The sequence below is a fragment of the Entelurus aequoreus genome, linkage group LG07, assembly GCF_033978785.1.
Source record: "Entelurus aequoreus isolate RoL-2023_Sb linkage group LG07, RoL_Eaeq_v1.1, whole genome shotgun sequence".
NCBI lineage: Eukaryota > Metazoa > Chordata > Actinopteri > Syngnathiformes > Syngnathidae > Entelurus > Entelurus aequoreus.
Window position 1 is genome coordinate 40,290,106 of NC_084737.1, and position 22,043 is coordinate 40,312,148.

The window sequence follows — 22,043 nt, forward strand, 5'->3', positions numbered from 1 at the left end:
GTCGATTCTGTTTACATTGTACAATTTGTAGCCATCAATTTGAACTTCATTTATATTTGTTTCTTTCTACCAAGTTTTTGTTACTGCAATCAAATTTGGAGCTTTTACTAAAATGACTTAATTACTGTGTTGTTTTTTTCGAAATTGCAGTTTAGACTGTGATTGTTGAAATTAATGATTGATAATGTTTTGTTCATCATTAGGCCTTTTGCAAAATTGAAATGATCTTCAGTATAATATTTACATTCATTAATGACAGGAATGAATGAATTGTAATCACTATTTTTTCTACACCATATAATTTATCAGTTGTATTGATATTTGTGTCCATGAAAATGTGTATTAGTTAATTTCCTATAGTTCAAGACCTTGTCCCCATATACAACCAAAAATCCTCTGCTTTTGTTCTTTCTTTTGATGTGATTGAGCTCATATCTATCCAGCTCAAAATCCATTCCTTTTTCAGCATTGGTCCATGTTTCTTTGCTTACCATCCGGTTCATGATGCTCACTGGTCCCTGTCCAGCTCCTCCATGTTCCTGATGACGACAGTTTTTGCTTGCTCTGGCGTTCCGTTCAGCTCGATCAGTTCTTTACAATTGCCTGTCCATGTGCTTTGATTTTCCCTTGTTTTTTCAGAATGTTTCGTTTTGTGAGGTGCTCGTTAATACATTTGTTCCTTTAAGCTTTCTTTCCTGATTCAACAGGGATGACTTGTATTTTCTGTTTGTAAATCTCATGATAACGGCTGATGTATTTTTGTCACTCTTACGAGGCAGAGGATAGCAAGCCTCTGTGTTGGTTGAATCCACTTCAATCCCATTTGAGTGGAGGAAGGCAGCCACCTTTTGCTCTGCCGATCTGTCATCCTGCTCACCGGGCTCCCCCTCGTTGTCATTGGTCACCGCCCGGGTGTTTTGAACGGGGTTTAATGCAGAGCCCAGTCACAATTACATCGTTGATCCTGGAGTGTTTCTCCAGCTCCACCAGACGCCGGTCCTTCTCGGCGTTCTGGATCCTAAGACACTTCACCTCTTCCAACAGCCCCAGAAGGCCTTTCTGCTGCTGTTTAACCACAGAAATCTTGTCGGCCAAAAACTCCACTGTGTTTTTAAATTCGCCTCCCTCTTCAGCTTTCATTACCTTCTTCGGCAGCATGCTGCTGCTAGGTAACGCTACCAATCAGCTGTTAGCCTAGCAACCGTCTAGTTTCCTTGCAAACTTTGCAATTGGTGTTGCGCTTCAGTCCATGTTCCAAAATCAGCGTCGTCAAAATTGCTGAAAGTGTGCAAAAATGCTGCTAGACGTGTTGTTTTTGTTGTGTGTCGTCGAGCTTGTTTGCTGTGTGTTGTCACCGGTCCTAGCTTCTAATCTAAATTAATCAGAAGTTACTCAGTAATTGAGTAGTTGTGAATATAATTTTTTTAACTTATTTTTTCTGAAGTAGTTATTTTGATGACTACTTTACTTTTACTTGAATCATAAATCTAAATTAACAGTACTTTTGAGTATTTTTTGGCCACTAGTATTTTTGTCTTATTTATTTTGTGGTAATCACAATAATCACCAAGCGTAACTACAGTTTCCTGTCTCAGAGGACCGCCTAGTGCAGGGGTCGGCAACCCGCGGCTCTAGAGCCGCATGCGGCTCTTTAGCGCCGCCCTAGTGGCTCTCTGAAGCTTTTTCAAAAATGTATGAAAAATGGAAAAAGATGAGGGGAAAAAATATATATTTTTTGTTTTAATATGGTTACTGTAGGAGGACAAACATGACACAAACCTCCCTAATTGTTATAAAGCACACTGTTTGTATTAAACATGCTTAACTGATTCGAGTATTTGGCGAGCGCCGTTTTGTCCTACTAATTTTGGCGGTCCTTGAACTCACCTTAGTTTGTTTACAATGTATAACTTTCTCCGACTTTCTAGGACGTGTTTTATGCCACTTCTTTTTCTGTCTCATTTTGTCCGCCAAACTTTTAACGTTGTGCGTGAATACACAAAGGTGAGTTTTGTTGATGTTATTGACTTGTGTGGAGTGCTAATCAGACATATTTGGTCACTGCATGACTGCAAGCTAATCGATGCTAACATGCTATTTAGCCTAGCTGTATGTACATATTGCATCATTATGCCTCATTTGTAGCTATATTTGAGCTCATTTAGTTTCCTTTAAGTCATCTTAATTCAATGTATATCTCATGACACACTATCTGTTTGTATTATGGCTTCTAATTTGTTGCGGCTCCAGACAGATTTGTTTTTGTATTTTTGGTCCAATGTGGCTCTTTCAACATTTTGGGTTGCCGACCCCTGGCCTAGTGTCATCACCGAATGCCGATGGAGCCATGTTTATGTGCCTGTTTTTCATGTTCAGTGGAGGGAAAAATGTTGATTCAAATCCTGCCTCATCATAAACACCTCCAAATTAGTCAGCCTCTGACATGAACAATGTCAAATGACAATAACCACTCAATGGTAACGACACGGCTAATGTCGGCGCCATCTTTGCAGGTGTGATCAGGTTGACCACCTTTTGGTAGAACAACCACAACATCAACGCTCAGTTCTAACTGAGAGGAATTACACAGGATGTGACAAGGTATTTCCACGAAGTAGCCGTGCTGGAAGCTTTGATGACGGCCAGAGCAACAAATTCAACAATGCTTTTAAGGCTACTATGTTGGGTAAAACTAGCGAAAATTTGACTATATGGATGTTATTTCATGTTTAGGGGGATCTAATAATTTAAATAACTCGTATTTAGAAGGTCTACCATGAATGGATTAACGTGTAAACTTAAACAAGTTGAAAAACTGATTTGGGTGTTACCATTTAGTGGTCAATTGTACGGAATATGTACTGTACTGTGCAATCTACTAATAAAAGTTTAAATCAATCAATCAAAGTCGTAGACATATTTTTTATGGTCTAGCTATTGAAATATTTGATTTAAGAATGAGAATCCTACTTTGCGAAAATTAAAATACCATAGTCAAGCCCGGAACCAATTAGACGCAATACGTGAGGAATTACTGTATCAGGAACTTTGATATTGATATTTTGATATTGATTAATCCATCTCTATTGTGTACCTGCTCTGGACTCAGGCCGGGGGGAACCCAGGCATATTCCTCCAGAGCACATCCAGAGTCATCATCAGATGTAGAGTTCCTCTGGAAGTCATACATCAGCTTGGTGATGGTCTTCTCCATCTCCAGAGACATGGCTGTCACAACATGCTCTGCTGCATGCGCTGCTTTAGAGGACACAGGGAGACCTGTTGCGGAAAAGAAAGAACCTGATGACAACAAATACATCAGAAAAAATAAACGCGAAAAAGAAAATGAGATGCCAACAGTTTGATGTTTATCCTCTTCATTCATAAGGCAACATGTGGACCGCACAGATTTCGTGGCAAACATTAAGTCCACCAAAATGTTTGTGGAGCCTGCCAAGTTAAATAATGCCAGTTCTACAACTGCCCAGAAAATAAAATCTAGAGAACAACAAGGAGCTTCTTATAATGAACTGACAGATTGAGATTCCTGGCATGAATGCAGCAGTTGGCTGACAAAAATTTGAGACAAAAGAGCTGGCAATGCATTTTATGTTGTTAAATTAGAAAAGTACATCAACTATTTAGCCATTGACCATTATAAGAGAGAAGTTCACTTTTTTGTTACCAATTAACATGTGTTTTTGTTCACCGAAATATAAATTAAATACCCAAGCCAAGCTATCACTCACTTTTTCACTCACCTGCAGTATCCACATCTAGGGTCTTGGACCCATCTGGATGCGACTTATAACCCTGACCAGGATTTGAACCCAGGTCTTCACTAGTGAGAATCAGTGGTGCTAACCACTGAGCTATGTAGAAACTAACAAACAGATACCATCAAAGGTGGTTGGAACAACACAGCCAAGATCCTGTGGAACAAATCCAGACTGACAAACACGCTCACATAGTGGTGGTGAATATAAACGTCAGAAGACAGCTGTGGTGATAGATGTAGTAATACACAGTGATAGTAACATCAGGTGAAAGAAAACCGAAAAACTGGAGAAATACCTAGCGCTAAACAAAATGTGGGTTGTGAAGGCTTCCTGGTTCATGCGTCCCTCATTCAAGGCTCTAATCCCTGCGTGCTATGCCCAGCTGTTTCTTTCCTGACCGCTAGTTTAGTTTTTGTATTTTTCATGGTGTGCTTTATCGCCATCATCATCTTTTAATATCCTACCTGATATTAAAGCCTGCTGACCTGCTCTCTGGCTTTCTGCATCCTAGGTTCCACGCCACACAAGCTCATAACAGTTGCCCCCCTAATATATACAGTATATACCAATACTATTCAACTGGCGGCCCGCTCGCAAAATCTGGTCTGGCAATGACACCAGACCGGCCTTCGAATTCAAAACTCGGGAAAGACTAACATTTTTGCAGAAAACTCCTAAAAACACTAGAGTGCTTTCACATAGATGATCTTTGAGTAGCTTTTTTTGCATTAGGTCCTTAAAAAGCAACAAAATGCTCCTGTTGTATATCAAAACTTGGACCAGTGTTTGTGTTCTAATCTAAACCTTTTAGGTATGGCAGACCCTTGCTTTGACATTTTAACCTCCTAAAGACCCCCGTCCACTGCAGTGGACACTTCATTGTGTTTTATATAACATAAAACACAAACACAAACAAAGAATAAAAGTGAAAGGAGTAGTCCGGTCACACAGTCCTTAGCTTTTAGGAAATGTGGCCCGTAGAACAATTTAGTTGAATAACCTTGGGAGTGACTGTATATCACAGACATCAGTAAAGAAGGCAGAATACATTAAGAAATTACATTCTCAAACAGTTTCAGAACAGCAAATATTTTCAAGTCCAAGCACAGCCGATGACTGTTCATCCCGCTAACATGGATGCTGCGGATTTCTTTGAGCCCAAGGCTGTACTTCTTTAGTGCATTGACAGTGGGCCCACTGGCAAGCCCATAGCTTTGTTGCAGCTTAACATCAGTTTAAACGTGACTACCATTGGCAAAATGAGAAAACATCAGCTCACTAGGCTGCTGAGGAACATAACCCTGTATTAATGTTTTATCACATTTACTTTCCAATCCTGTACCTGACTTTTCACCCTAATTGTCAATGGTTAGACCTTGTTTCAGATGCATTGAGGAAAAACACATTTTATTTTAATTACAGCTGTTTTCCACTGTAGTGGAAGATAAAATGTAAGCTATAAACCATAATTAATTACAATCGGTCATTAAGGCTCAGGCAAACAAAGTGGACGCATAATTAACAGCTGCAGTTTAAAATATCTGCAAGGCAACTCGGGTTGGGCATCGTTCCGGTTCCCAACAATTCTTGATTGCAATACTTTAAAGAGGCAGAGTCAAACATTTACTATGAATTTCTAAATGGACTATCATCAACCAGTGTTTAAAGGCTTACTGAAATTAATTTTTTTTTATTTAAACGGGGATAGCAGATGCATTCTGTGTCATACTTGATCATTTCGCGATATTGCCATATTTTTGCTGAAAGGATTTAGTATAGAACAACGACGATACATTTCACAACTTTTGGTCGCTGATAAAAAAAAAAGCCTTGCCTGTACCGGAAGTAGCGTGACGTGGCAGGTTGAAAAGCTCCTCACATTTCCCCATTGTTTTCAATGCAGCGAGAGCGATTCAGACCGAGAAAGCGACGATTACTCCATTAATTTGAGCGAGGATGAAAGATTCGTGGATGAGGAACGTTAGAGTGAAGGACTAGAGTGCAGTGCAGGACGTATCTTTTTTCGCTCTGACCATAACTTAGGTACAAGTTCTCATTGGATTCCACACTCTCTCCTTTTTCTATTGTGGATCACAGATTTGTATTTTAAACCACCTGGGATACAAAATCCTCTTGAAAATGAGAGTCGAGAACGCGAAATGGACATTCACAGTGACTTTTATCTCCACGACAATACATCGGTGAAGCACTTTAGCTACGTAGCTAACGTGATAGCATCGTGCTTAACTGCATATAGAAACAAAAGAAATAAGCCCCTGACTGGAAGGATAGACAGAAAACCAACAATACTATTAAACCATGGACCTGTAAATACACGGTTAATGCTTTCCAGCCTGGCGAAGGTTAACAATGCTGTTGCTAACGACGCCATTGAAGCTAACTTAGAAACGGGACCTCACAGAGTTATGCTAAAAACATTAACTATCCACCTACGCCAGCCAGCCCTCATCTGCTCATCAACACCCGTGCTCACCTGCGTTCCAGCGATCGACGGAAGGACGAAGGACTTCACCCGATCATCCGTGCGGTCGGCGGCTAGCGGCGGCTAGTGGCGGCTAGCGGCGGCTAGTGGCGGCTAGCGGCGGCTAGCGCGTCTGCTATCCAAGTCAAAGTCCTCCTGGTTGTGTTGCTACAGCCAGCCGCTAATACACCGATCCCACCTACAACTTTCTTCTTTGCAGTCTTCATTGTTCGTCAAACAAATTGCAAAAGATTCACCAACACAGATGTCCACAATACTGTGGAATTTTGAGATGAAAACAGAGCTTTTTTGTATTTGATTCAATGGCGTCCGAATACTTCCGTTTCAACCATTGACGTCACGCGCGTACGTCATCATACATATACGTTTTCAACCGGAAGTTTAGCGGGAAATTTAAAATTGCACTTTATAAGTTAACCCGGCCGTATTGGCATGTGTTGCAATGTTAAGATTTCATCATTGATATATAAACTATCAGACTGCGTGGTCGGTAGCAGTGGGTTTCAGTAGGCCTTTAAATATTATTCCTTTGAATTTGAATATAAATGTTATGATCGTTCTTTCCACAAAAGTTCCAAAAATGTTTTTGAAAATCTCATAAAAACATTAACACATACAATGGAACCTATATTTACAAACCCTTCTTTTTGCGAACATTTCGATTTACGAACTTTTCGATTGATCAAAAAATGTTTCTGTGTGTGCGAACCATGTCTAGGTGTGCAAACACTAATATTCATTCATTCATTTTGTGTGCCGCTGGAAACCTTAGAGCAGTGGTTCTTAACCTGGGTTCGATCGAACCCTAGGGGTTAGGTGAGTTGGCCTCAGGGGTTCGGTGGAGCCTCCGCCACGGAGGTAAAGACACATCCGACTTATCGTGTAAATAAAAACTTCTCCTTATCTGCGTTTTATGGATACCCCCAAACAATGTTCCCTCTAATTTTCCATCTGATTTGCAGGTTGTTTGATTGATCGATTGAAACTTTTACTAGCAGATTGCAAAGGAAGAGAATACATTATATGAAACAGTACAGTTTACACAGTACAGTACATATTCCGTACAATTGACCACTAAACGGTAACACCCAAATAAGTTTTTCAACGTGTTTAAGTCGGGTTCCACGTTAATCAATTCATGGTAATGTGTGTAAGGTGTGTAATTTGTTGTGAGTTCATGCACTGTGTTGGTGTTGTTCTTTGAACAAGGTGATGTTCATGCACGGTTCATTTTGTGCACCAGTAAAAAAACTACTTTTTCTTGAATTTGAAAAACTTTTTTTTTAAATTTTTCTCTAAAGAAGGGTTCGGTGAATGCACATATGAAACTGGTGGGGTTCGGTACCTCCAACAAGGTTAAGAACCACTGCCTTAGAGCGTTGCCCTTTTGGGGACGCCAGTTCCCTTGCAGTAGAGTACACACGGGCGGAGTGAGGAAGGAGTTGTAGAAGAGAGTTGAGAACACAGATGCAGAAGATGAGACAGAAGAGCCAGCAGAGAAAACAGTGGAGATTATTTCAATTTCTTATTTCAGGTTATATAAGACTAACATTAGCCACAGTGCAGGGAGAGCTGTTGGAGTTGAGGACATCAGTCTTAAGTATAAATCAACGTTAAAACAGGCCAAATTGGTGTTAGAAAAGGCCACATTTTTTTCAAACACCTAATGCCCCTAAAGTCTTACTCTTGTCATTTTCTTAACTTTGGCAGCCCTGCTTCAGTATGTACCATGTTTAGCCTCATCCAGTCTTGTAGGGATAATGGCACTTTTAAGAAATTTAGTTTCATTTGGAGGATTAGTGAAGTGAATTGAAGTGAATTACATTTATATAGCGCTTTTTCTCAAGTGACTCAAAGCGCTTTACATTGTGAAACCCAATATCTAAGTTACATTTAAACCAGTGTGGGTGGCACTGGGAGCAGGTGGGTAAAGTGTCTTGCCCAAGGACACAACGGCAGTGACTAGGATGGCGGAAGCAGGGATCGAACCTGCAACCCTCAAGTTGCTGGCACGGCCGCTCTACCAACCGAGCTAAACCGTCCCGGATTATTGACTTAGGGGAGTGACTCCACATGGTATACAAAGAGAGACACAAAACTGCAAGCCATTCGTGGTAGCTATTTCTTCCGGTTTATGGTTTAAGTATTGAAAATAGGAATCTAGGAATGAAAGATTTGGACGGCTACGGGACAATTGGAATCTATTTAATGCACAACACAATGCAATTTAATGTGTCTGTCCTGAAAATGTAAAGATTTAAAAATGATTAATCTTCATTATGATTTCTTTCAAAAGCTCTGATGTCGTAAATGTAGATTTGCAATTTGAGTCGACAAAGTTTTTGTTACGTTTTCTACACAAATTATAACTAGGCTAAACAAATGTAGTTAGTGCAAATTTGACTAACAAACCACTTATTTTACTTGTCGAAACAATTTCCAAGCTTCAAACAAGGGAAAATGTAAAAACCTTGTTTCCAAATGAGTTGGGAAATTGTGTTAGATGTAAATATAAACGGAATACAATGATTTGCAAATCATTTTCAACCCATATTCAGTTGAATATGCTACAAAGACAACATATTTGATGTTCAAACTGATAAACATTTTTTTTTGTGCAAATAATCATTAACTTTAGAATTTGATGCCAGCAACACGTGACATAGAAGTTGGGAAAGGTGGCAATAAATACTGATAAAGTTAAAGAATGCTCATCAAACACTTATTTGGAACATCCCACAGGTGAACAGGCAAATTGGGAACAGGTGGGTGCCATGATTGGGTATAAAAGTAGATTCCATGAAATGCTCAGTCATTCACAAACAAGGATGGGGCGAGGGTCACCACTTTGTCAACAAATGCGTGAGCAAATTGTTGAACAGTTTAAAAAAAACCTTTCTCAACCAGCTATTGCAAGGAATTTAGGGATTTCACCATCTACGGTCCGTAATATCATCAAAGGGTTCAGAGAATCTGGAGAAATCACTGCACGTAAGCAGCTAAGCCCGTGACCTTCGATCCCTCAGGCTGTACTGCATCAACAAGCGACATCAGTGTGTAAAGGATATCACCACATGGGCTCAGGAACACTTCAGAAACCCACTGTCAGTAACTACAGTTGGTCGCTACATCTGTAAGTGCAAGTTAAAACTCTCCTATGCAAGGCGAAAACCGTTTATCAACAACACCCAGAAACGCCGTCGGCTTCGCTGGGCCTGAGCTCATCTAAGATAGACTGACACAAAGTGGAAAAGTGTTCTGTGGTCTGACGAGTCCACATTTCAAAATTTTTTGGAAACTGTGGACGTCGTGTCCTCCGGACCAAAGAGGAAAAGAACCATCCGGATTGTTATAGGCGCAAAGTTGAAAAGCTAGCATCTGTGATGGTATGGGGGTGTATTAGTGCCCAAGACATGGGTAACTTACACATCTGTGAAGGCGCCATTAATGCTGAAAGGTACATACAGGTTTTGGAGCAACATATATTGCCATCCAAGCAACGTTACCTGTTTATTTCAGCAAGACAATGCCAAGCCACGTGTTACATCAACGTGGCTTCATAGTAAAAGAGTGCGGGTACTAGACTGGCCTGCCTGTAGTCCAGACCTGTCTCCCATTGAAAATGTGTGGCGCATTATGAAGCCTGAAATACCACAACGGAGACCCCCGGACTGTTGAACAACTTAAGCTGTACATCAAGCAAGAATGGGAAAGAATTCCACCTGAGAAGCTTAAAAAATGTGTCTCCTCAGTTCCAAACGTTTACTGACTGTTGTTAAAAGGAATATCTTGTCTTTGCAGTGCATTCAATTGAATATGGGTTGAAAAGGATTTGCAAATCATTGTATTCCGTTTATATTTACATCTAACACAATTTCCCAACTCATATGGAAACGGGGTTTGTATGAAGCAGCTGCACTTGACGTCAAATGGAGCAGTCTGTTGTCACATAGTATCAGAAACTGTTGCATAATCATTTAATTTCAAAATAGCACCAACAAGTCTTACCTCTATTGCTAGACCGCACACTCCTTATTGTCATCAGGTAAATATTTTTTTGGAGCCTGGGCGGTGTGTCCTATAGCCCAGTTATCTGGAATGCATCATATCACCTATTTTTTATTAAATTCACTATGATCTCAGCTCTTTTAAATGCAAACACTGTCTAAGCATCTACCTCGGCATACAGCAGTTTTAAATGGGTTATATTATGTTTTTTGTCTACATTTAAAACACTTCCTCCTTGTGGTCTACATCAGTGGTTCCCAACCACCGGGCCGCGGCCCGGTACCGATCCGTGGATCGATTGGTACCGGGCCGCACAAGAAATTTAAAAAAATAAATAAAATAATATATATATATATTATTATTATTTTTTTTTAATTAAATCAACATAAAAAACACAAGATACACTTACAAATAGTGCACCAACCCAAAAAAAACCCTCCCCAATTTACACTCATTCACACTCATTCGCACAAAAGGGTTGTTTCTTTCTGTTATTAATATTTCTGGTTCCTAAAATATATATCAAAATAGATCAATACAGTCTGCAGGGAAACAGTCCATAAGCACACATGATTGTATTTTTTATGCCAAAAAAAAATATAATAAAATAAAATAAAAATAAAACAGAGGAGGAAGTATGAAGGAAGGCAAGATAGTTTTATAATGGTTATCATGGTTTGATCTTATGCAGATCTCAAATATACAAAAACAGGTACCAATTGGTTAGAAAAGTTGGTTTTGCATGTCCTCTTTAAGACTAGGCTTATCCTCCCATGCTTTTGGGGACAAAAACTAAACAATGAACCTCTTTCACAACAGAATTAACAGCTTTAACAATTAACCTTAATAATCACTGCATTCAGTTCTTGAACAAACTGAACCCTTAAGGCTTACCTCAATAAAATACTGTATTAGTAATTCAGCTTGACATTTGCAGATGAATATTTGAATTGAACTGATTATCTCAAATGCATGCTTTGCCATGCAACACATTTAGTTGCTAAATGCAATGGGATTACAACATCATTACAATGATTAAAACAAAACTGAAAACAAACAAAAAAGTCATTCTGACAAATATGTACGAGAGGTTGCAAAAAAAAGGAAATTTTGTAGCGTTAGGTATACTGATTGGGAGAAATAGTGCTTTAAGTATACCCTGATTACGGTTCATGGCAGCAATATAATGTATGGATATATTGGCATGCTCTGTGCAAAGGGAATACGTGTACATAAATTAATTTAACAGTCACTATATGACAGGATATTGTACTATAGATTTTGTGGTTATAGCACATTTTTAGATATTATATCCATGACTTAATGTTGTTTACTGGTTTATGACTTTGGAGGGACTAATTTCCAACCATTCATTTTGTAGCTTGTCTTGTTAAGGGTCACTAGGGGCTGAACTGTCACAGGGTATATATACACCAACGACCATCACATTCGTATTGCCACTTAGTAAGAAATTAACCCACGGCTGACCCACAACACTGACTGGCCCTGACCAGCGATATTGGCGCTACCATCAAACATTTCAGGAAGACACAGATACATCCATCCATTTTCTACCGCTTGTCCCTTTTGGGGTCGCGGGGGATGCTAGAGCCTACAGTTCTGTAAAAAGTTAATTCTGTTCTTCATGGTGTTTTCGAAACTGAACCATTTTTTTCCTCAGAATTTTCAACTAACTTTAAGTGTTTTGTTTAAGAGGATTATTTGTGATATGTCTTTTTTTTCAGAATGTGCTTGTTATTTTTTGGGCCGAAGTATAACAAAGAAAACAAATCTGAAGTTGTCGTAGTTGTATTTTTCAATGATTATCTGGCCCACTTTGGAATAGATTTTCTTCTATGCGGCCCCTGAGCTAAAATTAGTTTGACAGCCCTGATATAAAGTGATATAATACCAGTTTGATTGGCGATAGAGTGGAGTAAAATTTTCCGCCAGGGTCCGGCCATTACGAATAAATACAAATATTTACCAACCCATACGGCACTTCTAGGTATCATCATCATCATTTCTACCAGTTAGGATAAATATTAGAACTTGTGGAGCCGGGTAATTAACGTTTCGTGTTTTGTGGCGAGCCATCACATTTAAGTTTGGCACCATGTTACGCCCACATTCTGTTATAAGCAAAAAATGTTTTGCAATTTATCATCACCCATCAGTTTAGTATCCGTCTCTGATCAAATGACAGCTAGATTGGTGATGGCTAAGGGCAGTTTTCATCACCAAGCTCCACCCATTACGAATAGGTATGAACAGGTACTGACCCATCGGGCACTTCAGGGTGTCATCATTATCATTTCTAATGATTAGGATCAAGATCCGAGTTTGTGGAGCTGAGTTATTAATGTTACGTGTTTTGTGGCGAAACATCAGAGCCAAGTTTGGCGCCATGCCACGCCCACATCTTACGGTGTAGGAAATACGTGTTCACAATTTATCATCGCCTATATGTTGGGTGTCTGTGATTTTAACCGGGACTTTATCGGTCAAAGTCCCTAGGAAGAGTTCATTAAAGTGCGACCCCTGTTTATTGCCGAAAAATGGCAGACGAAAACAAAGAGGCTCGACTTCCTGTTTGTTTTCATGTATGGGTTCTTGGACTTACATGCGTCCCGTCATGATAGACGTCTCCAGCCATTTTCATGGCGCTACGTCAAACAGGTGGGAGGGGTTAATTTTTTAATAATATAAAAGGTGGCGCTAGAAAGCCTATTTTGAACTTGTGTGTTTGGCATATTAAATTTACCTGACACTCCTCCAAATTATGGGGACTTTTCGTGCATGTTAAGGGCCTCAAAAAGACATCCAAACGCTTAGAAGAAAAAAACAGTAATTTCAATCTGGTCCTTGCGGTGCTCCGCTGCTTGGGCCCTAATAATAACAAAAAGTGCACTGAAAAAGAAGTGAAGGAAAATAACTAAGGATGCACACGTAATGTGTGGAGAAACAGAACTTGCACACACAAGGTGCGGAGAGGTAACAATTAACACTACACGTCAACGTCGGTCCTGAGCCACAGGAAACAAGAAGCGTGAGTGGAGCCAAAGCAGAGGAGATGAACACGACTGGAAGGATGAACCATCAAGAATCTACTGGCACTAAGTGAATGGACTTGAGAGCTTAAATAGACAGGAGGAAATGAGTATCATTTGTGTTAGTGTTAAAGTTAGTATTATTTGCATGCAACATCATTTTGCCCAGGAGAGAACACACAGAAGCTAATACAAATAATAACAGAAGAAATTAATACATTTAAGAGATAGTTTGACGAAAACAGACAGATGGGGTATGAGTGGTAATCTATTTAATGTATAAAGAGAATCTGAAAACGTTTAAAAAAGTAAAGACCCTGCTCATTGGGCACAGTGCTGATGAATAGGACTGACCCTCCCTATATATACGTCGCACGCTGTGTGTGGGCCCGCGATCGGTAGAGCGCCTTGTTTTGCATGAATAAATGTATGTAAATGTCACTTACTGAATGGTAGTGCGCGTCATATTAAATTCCTACTGCAAACATATTCCTAGCCTCTTCCTGCTCTGTCACAGATAATAATATAAGGACGAATTACAAACTGAAATTCTGCTTGGGGCTTAAATTTAACCAGTTAAAGACTGATGGTGCTGTGTACTGGTTGGACAATTACATTCAGCAGTGTATTTAGGGCAGGGTTTTTCAACCACTGTGCCGCAGCACACTAGTGTGCCGTGAGATACAGTCTGGTGTGCCGTGAGAAATGATCTAATTTCACCTATTTGGGTTAAAAATATTTTTTGCAAACCAGTAATTATAGTCTGCAAATGATGTGTTGTTGTTGAGTGTCTGTGCTGTTTAGAGCTCGGCAGAGTAACCCTGTAATACTCTTCCATATCAGTTGGTGGCAGCCGGTAGCTAATTGCTTTGTAGATGTCGGAAACAGCGGGAGGCAGCATGCAGGTAAAAAGGTGTCTAATGCTTAAACCAAAAATAAACAAAAGGTGAGTGCCGCTAAGAAAAGACATTAAAGCTTAGGCATGGCTATGCAGAACGGAACTAAAACTGCAATGGCTACAAAGTAAACAAAAACAGAATGCTGGACTTGATTGAGACTTTTATTAGTAGGTTGCACAGTGAAGTACATATTCCGTACAATTGACCACTAAAAGGTAACACCCGAATAAGTTTTTCAACTTGTTTAAGTCGGGGTCCACTTAAATTGATTCATGATACAGATATATACTATCATATATACTACCATCATAATACAGTCATCACACAAGATAATCACATTGAATTATTTACATTATTTACAATCAGGGGTGTGGAGGGGGGGGGGGGGGGGCGTAGGATATGGACAGCAAGTAGTGGACATAGAGAGAGAGAGAGAGAGAGAGAGAGAGAGAGAGAGAGAGAGAGAGAGAGAGAGAGAGAGAGAGAGATCAGAAGGCATAAGAAAAAGTATCTGCATTTGATTGTTTACATTTGATTATTAGCATTTGATTATTAGCAATCTGGGGAGGGTGTTAGTTAAGGGTTGTAGCTGCCTGGAGGTGAACTTTTATTGCGGTTTTGAAGGAGGATAGAGATGCCCTTTCTTTTATACCTGTTGGGAGCGCATACCACATGGGAGCGCATTCCACATTGACGACAGCAAAGACTTACTGAGGAGCAAAGACGGCGTCCACAAAGTACATCCGAACATGACATGACAATCAGCAAGGTCCCCACAAAGAAGGATAAAAACAATTGAAATATTCTTGATTGCTAAAAAAAAGTAGATATGGGAAATATCGCTCAAAGGAAGACATGAAACTGCTACAGGAAAATACCAAAAAAAGAGGAAAAGCCATCAAAATAGGAGCGCAAGACAAGAACTAAAACACTACACACAGGAAAACAGCAAAAAACTCAAAATAAGTCACGGCGTGATGTGACAGGTCGTAACAGTACACCTACTTTGAGACAAGAGCTATATTGATGCATGGTTGGTTATGGTTTAAAGTCATATCCGACAATTGCAACAACGACTTTTTACCGTCAACTGAGTTTCGTTTTTTAATGATTTCTGCTGGTGGTGTGCCTCCGCATTTTTTCAACGCAAAAAATGTGCCTTGGCTCAAAAAAGGTTGAAAAACACTGATTTAGGGAATATAAAGCTTTTTCTCGTTTTAATTAAGTGAACCTGTAAATGTGTCCTGCCTATACAACTGCAGATAACAATTGAACTACAGTATATTTATTGGTATCATGATCAAAGATAATGGATAGCTCCACATGAACAGTACCATAAGAAAATAATTGTATGCTTTATTACACATTAAAAAAAACAAACAAACCAAACAGAAAGGTGGTCTTTTGGCGTTATTTATTCAGTACGATATTTAGAAAGTTAAAAACCAAAAACAACATTTTAAAATGTGCACTGGACTGAAATTGTTAGCAGAAATAAATAAATAAATACATCTCTTTAAAGTGACTCGTCACAATCACGTAGTGTGTGTAATTTTAGGCTTCTTGTGATGCCATCCTAACATTGGTCTCAGGAAGGTATGTGCTAACAAGTGCATATAACCTCACCACTTTCTCATAGCGAGATAGAGAGAGAGAGAGAGAGAGAGAGAGAGAGAAACAAAACCGTGTGTTGCTGTGGCAACCAGTCGGTGAGCTTTACTGTGCTATGTGAAGATTTTGAAAAGAAAGTGCATGCAGAGAGCGACCTGTATGAAGGTGCATGTAACCTTCCGTGTACATACTACAGTCTTTAAAATGAAGCATGTATGTGCTAGAGGTGCGTCTTGTTTTACACATCATGAATCCCCGTTTAATCTTTAGATTTATACTGATTTGCCTTGCTTCCCGTTAGATCCAATCAGCACTGTCTTCATTTACACGTCAATTGATTAATCATCCGCTCCAAGCCAGAGGGGAGACGAGCGTCATGGGAGTCGCATCAGCTTTTAAAGCAAAAGAGGGAGAACATTTGACAATAGCTGAAATCTTTGGGAGAGAAAAAAAGGGTCGGAACTCATTATGGGGTAGGAGGGGAGGAAAGTGAAGAGAAACAATAGAAAGAGGATTGAAGATGCAGCGTTAAAAGCAATGCTTTTCCCTTTTCACATGTCATGCATCACCCACCTCCCTCCTTCCTCCTCCCATCCTCATGTGCCTCTGACAGCCTCTGTGTGGGAGTGCATGAGAGGAAAAGATGGAGAGAGAGTGATGGAGAGAAAAAGCTCTTATTTATGTAAAAACTGACATTAGAAGAGGTGCTCGGCTGAAGCACACAACCTGACCAAGGCTCTATTTTACCTGCTCGTGCTGAGAGCAGTGCTCATCTTAATGCATTTGAGAGAAAAAGAAATGTTGGTAGCATGTTACAACACACACCTTATTATACTTGAGCATTCAAATATTCAAGCCTTCAATGCCTTTTCAAAAGGTGTCGATTTGGCTTTCCTTGTAACACACAGTCTTTTAAAAGATATGTTGATGGTTTATGTGTTGTCAGCTCATCCCAAAAGCTGCATGTCTGCAATTAATTCATTGTAAACAACCGCTGTGTCATTATCATTCCGGCACCAGGAAACAAATCATCTCTCTTCTTCTGAGGATTCAACAACATTCAGGATTTATGAATGCTCTCAAACCATTAGGTTTGTTAATAAAAAAGACTCGTCCCTGCAATCATATGCATTACAAAGTCATGACATTCAGCCATCTCCTCAGGTAATTGCAGCACTCTCAACTGCATTACCGTCTCAGAATATCCGGTAAAACTTGTCAAACCAGGGCACAGTAGGAGGTGTGAATATTTTCTGCTTGCTCCAAAAATACAACAACAACAACACAAAATTACAAAATAATTTGTCGCTGATATGTCAATAATAGTCGCTGACATCATCGCCTTTTTTTCCCCAATTAAAAAAATAAACATGCGCGAGTCAGCGCTATGTTGCCAACTACCAGAAAAAAATAAGGCACACCTTGCAGGGTTGGTCAAAACTATTTTTGTTGTACCATTTTTATTTGTGTGAAAGGAGTTTTACACTAGGGCAACACGGTGAAACAGGGGTTAGTGCATGTGCCTCACAATACGAAGGTCCTGAGTTCAATCCCGGGCTCGGGATCGTTCTGTGTGGAGTTTGCATGTTCTCCCCGTGACTACGTGGGTTCTCTCCGGGTACTCCGACTTCCTCCCACCTCCAAAAACATGCACCTGGTGTGTGAATGTGAGTGTGAATGTTGTCTGGGTTGACCCTATGATGAGATGGCGACTTGTCCAGGGTGTACCCCGCCTTCTGCCCGAATGCAGCTGAGATAGGCTCCAGCACCCCCCGCGACCCCGAAAGGGACAAGCGGTAGAAAATGGATGGATGGATTGAGTTTTATACTATCCACAAAGGTTGAATGGAGGCAACTGGACTCTTCTTGTTTGTTGAAGATGTTTCAAAAGAGTCAAATTCCATCGATTCAAATTTTGTGAATTATAGGACCTGATGACTGACAATCTACACAAACATCATTCATACTATTTTTCTCCAGCCAGAATTTAATTAGATGTGCTGGTTTTGGAGCAATACCAATACATGGTAAAATAAATTGTTCAATGATCATTTTTTTGTGTAAAATGATAAAATTATCACCCATTCATCCATCCATTTCTACCGCTTGTTCCTCCTTGGGTTGCGTGGGTGGCTGGAGCCTATCCCAGCTGCATTCAGGCGGAAGGCTGGGTACACCCTGGACAAGTCGCCACCTCATCACAGGGCCAACACAGATAGACAGACAACATTCACACTCACATTCACACACTAGCCACACAGTCACGGAAAGAACATGTACACTCCACACGGAAAGACCCCGAGCCCGGGGATCGAACCGAGGACATTCTTATTCTGAGGCATCAGCACTAACCCGTGTATCCCACCGCGCTGCCATAATATTAACAGAACAAAATTGATTTTTTTCCCCCTTAAATACAAATATTTTAGTGTGTCTGTATAACAGTGTAGGGGCCTCATGTATTAAAGAGGAACTGCACTTTTTTTTAATGTAATTTTGCCTATCATTTACAGTCCTTAAGTAGGACAAGCATGGGCGGTGTGGCTTGGTTGGTAGTGCGGCCGTGCCAGCAACTTGATGGTTCCAGGTTCATTACCCGCTTCCGCCATCCTTGTCGCTGCCGTTGTGTCCTTGGGCAAGATACTCTTCCCACAGTGCCACCCACACTGGTTTAAATGTAACTTAGATAATGGGTTTCACTTTGAGTCACTAGAGAAAAGCGCTATATAAATATAATTCACTTCACAAGCACACAAATGTTTTACTTTTTTATGCATTCTAACTAGTAAATAAACGCTAGCAAAAGTCAGCTAAAAATGGAGCAAATGGTATTTACTCTATACCGCCTATAAAGCGCTCTAAAAACATCCAAAAGCTTCCACCATCGTTTTATATTAGGGCTGTCAAATGATTAATTGGATTAATCACTTTTTGAATTTGGATTAATCGTGAATAATGACAAGTCATTACTCGCTTGCATTATTGAAATTAGCTTAAAAAAACAACATTTGTACACAAATGCGAAATTACTGGTAGTATGTCATCGAGGCACGTTTTAAATAGTTTTATAAGATTGCATGATATTTATTTGCACACAATTTGATAAGTTATCTAAAGTTCTTTTAGGCAGTATTTAGGAGTGAAATTTGCCATTGAGCACACCAGTCTCCTTATTCATTTTGTACATACGCATTGCATTGATCTGATCACTGACTATGTAGCAGTTAAGGTAAAAGAGCATGTATGGTCAAAATAAATTGCATGATTAATCTAAGTGTGTACTTGATTAATGCAATGTTTTTTTGTGAATAATTAGATGAGTTAACTCTTTTATTTTGACAGCCCTATTTTGTATACATGCTGTAAGTATAAATGTAATGTAGTAACAGACACTGTGTGTGTGTGTGGGGGGTGGGGGGTGGGGGGGTGGGGGGGGCGTGGCCTGCGGACCTGCAGCGAAACGGGGTGTGCCAGGACCGGCTTCGAGATCAGCGACAGGTGCGTAGATGGCCACGCCTGATTATCTAATCACCTGTCGCTCTGTTAAAGGGCAGCAGCCGGGGAGGAGAGAGGTGTTGGAGTTGGAGCAAGAGCGAGAGACAGACAGACAGACACAAAACAATTGCTGAAAAGCAAGACAATCTATTGCAAAATAAAACTATATTGTGAACCTGATCCAGGCTCTCATGTCAGTACTTGGTGGTCCGAGGAATCCGGAAGGGAGAAACTTCCACAATTTGGCGCCCAACATGGCCGGACTACCGGAGGCAGAAGAGGCAGACGCCTCGACGGCTCTCGCAAGTGTGCTCGCGGCGGTGACAGCAGCCAGCCACCAGCAGCTCGAAGCGGTCCACCAACAAATGGCCCAGCAGGGCCAAATCCGCTGGCGGACCGGGTGGGAGCGGCACGGTCAACATCAGCGGCCGTCACCATGCAGCGCATGGGGGAGGAGGAAAACCCCCATGCCTTTATTGACATTTTTGTGGCCACGGCAAAGGCGTGCACGCGTGGCCAGAAGAAGAGTGGGGGGTGCGGCTTTTGCCACTCCTAGCGGGGGAGGCACAAAGAGCGGTGCTCAGCCTGCTGGACTGGACGGGGTGCACCGCCGAAGAACATCGACGCCGGTTCCGGTCGATGCGCCTGGGGGAGGAGGACCGCCCGTTTATGTTTGGCCAACGGCTCCAGGAGGCGGCGACGCGCTGGCTGCAGCCGAAAGAGGGAGACGGCCGGTTGTTGGACCAAGTCATCTAGGAGCAGTTCTGGCAGCAGTGGTGACCCTCGCCGAGGACCACCTGGCCGTCCACCGCGAGGTGCAACCGGCACCCACACCACACGAACAGAGCGCGCAACAGCAGGAGGGAGTATGGCAGATCCCGAGGCCCGACCCATGTGACTCTCCCTCTCTGCTCTTTCTCTACAGGTCCCGGCTGCTGCTTTTAACCCATCTCCCGCGCAGACGGCCCCTCAAATGCCTGTCAGGAGAGGAAATCACCCAGTTGTTGGTGCCGAAACGCCGCCGGTAAATGGTTTTCCAGGCGGAGCACTTCAATCCCATGGCTGGCAACATGGGGTATGATAAAACACTCAATCGGGTAATGGTCCGATTCTATTGGCCGGGCATCCAGGCAGACGTGAGCCGCTGGTGTGCTGCCTGCCCGGACTGCCAGCTGGTGAACCCGGCGGCCAGCGCCTAGGCGCCCTTGCGCCCATTGCTGCTCATGGAGGTCCCCTTGGAAAAATTTGGTATGGACCTCATTGGACCATTCCACCCGAGCACACGGGGATACCGTTTTGTGCTAGTCCTGGTGGATTATGCAACGCGGTATCCCGAAGCAGTGCCACTGCGCTCCATCTCTGCAAAGAGCGTCGCACAAGCGCTGTTTCAGGTCATCTCCCGAGTTGGAATCCCAGAAGAGATTCTGACTGACCAGGGCACGTCCTTTATGTCACGCACGATAAAGGAACTACACAGATTGTTGGGAATTAAAGCAATCCGCACCAGCGTATACCACCCTCAAACTGACGGGCTGGTGGAGCGGCTAAATAAGACGCTGAAAACCATGATCTGTAAGTTTACGCACGAGGACAAACCTAATTGGGATAAATGGCTGGATCCCCTACTGTTTGCAATGCGGGAGGTACCCCAGGCATCCACAGGCTTTGCACCTTTTGAACGGCAGGAAGCCGCGCGGGGTTTTGGACGTAATTAAGGAAAGCTGGGAGGAGGGTCCAAGCTCCAGAAAAAACGAAATTCAATACTTCATGGACATGCCAGCAAAACTCCACACGGTGGGGCACTTGTCACGCGAGAATTTGCTCCGTGCCCACGAACGTCAGCAGCGCGTGTATAACAGGGGGAGTCCATCCATCCATCCATCCATCCATTTCCTACCGCTTATTCACTTCGGGGTCGCGGGGGGCGCTGGAGCCTATCTCAGCTACAATCGGGCGGAAGGTGGGGTACACCCTGGACAAGTCGCCACCTCATCGCAGGGCCAACACAGATAGACAGACAACATTCACACTCACATTCACACACTAAGGCCAATTTAGTGTTACCAATCAACCTATCCCCAGGTGCATGTCTTTGGAGGTGGGAGGAAGCCGGAGTACCCGGAGGGAACCCACGCAGTCACGGGGAGGACATGCAAACTCCACACAGAAAGATCCCGAGGCCGAGATTGAACTCACGACTACTCAGAACCTTCGTATTGTGAGGCAGACGCACTAACCCCTCTGCCACCGTTCTGCCCAACAGGGGGAGTCAGCTAAGGAAATTTTCACCGGGAGAAAAAGTGCTTGTGTTACTTCCAACATACAGCTCGAAATTACTCGCCAGGTGGCAAGGACCCTTTGAGGTCACACGGCAAGTGGGTGATGTGGATTACGAGGTCCGACGCTCGGACCGGGGCGGAGGTACTCAAATTTACCATATAAACCTCCTGAAAGCATGGAAGGAGGCGGAGCCTGTTTCCATGGTGACAGTGGTTGAGGAGGAGGAGGAGTTCGGGCCAGAGGTCCCACGCTCTGTCTCAGTTCACATTAGCGCAGAAAGCGGATGTTGCCAAGCTGCAGCAGCGTTTTTCTGATGTGTTCTCCACTTGGCCCGGTCGCACATCATACATCATATTGAGACCAGCCCGGGTGTTACGGTGCGGTCTCGGCCCTACAGGCTCTCCGAACACAAACGCAA

At 42.0% G+C, this 22,043-nt stretch overlaps 1 protein-coding gene across 2 annotated transcripts in view; it reads right to left on the minus strand.

The window, feature by feature from the left end:
- LOC133653858 (prickle-like protein 2) overlaps nucleotides 1-22,043 on the minus strand; it is an 81,606-nt gene that overhangs the window by 24,727 nt on the left and 34,836 nt on the right. For both annotated transcript variants that reach the window (XM_062053619.1, XM_062053618.1), the window contains exon 2: nucleotides 3,095-3,279. In XM_062053619.1, coding sequence (XP_061909603.1) covers nucleotides 3,095-3,226 — 132 coding nt within the window. In that variant the 5' untranslated portion in view covers nucleotides 3,227-3,279. The remainder of the gene's footprint in view (nucleotides 1-3,094; nucleotides 3,280-22,043) is intronic.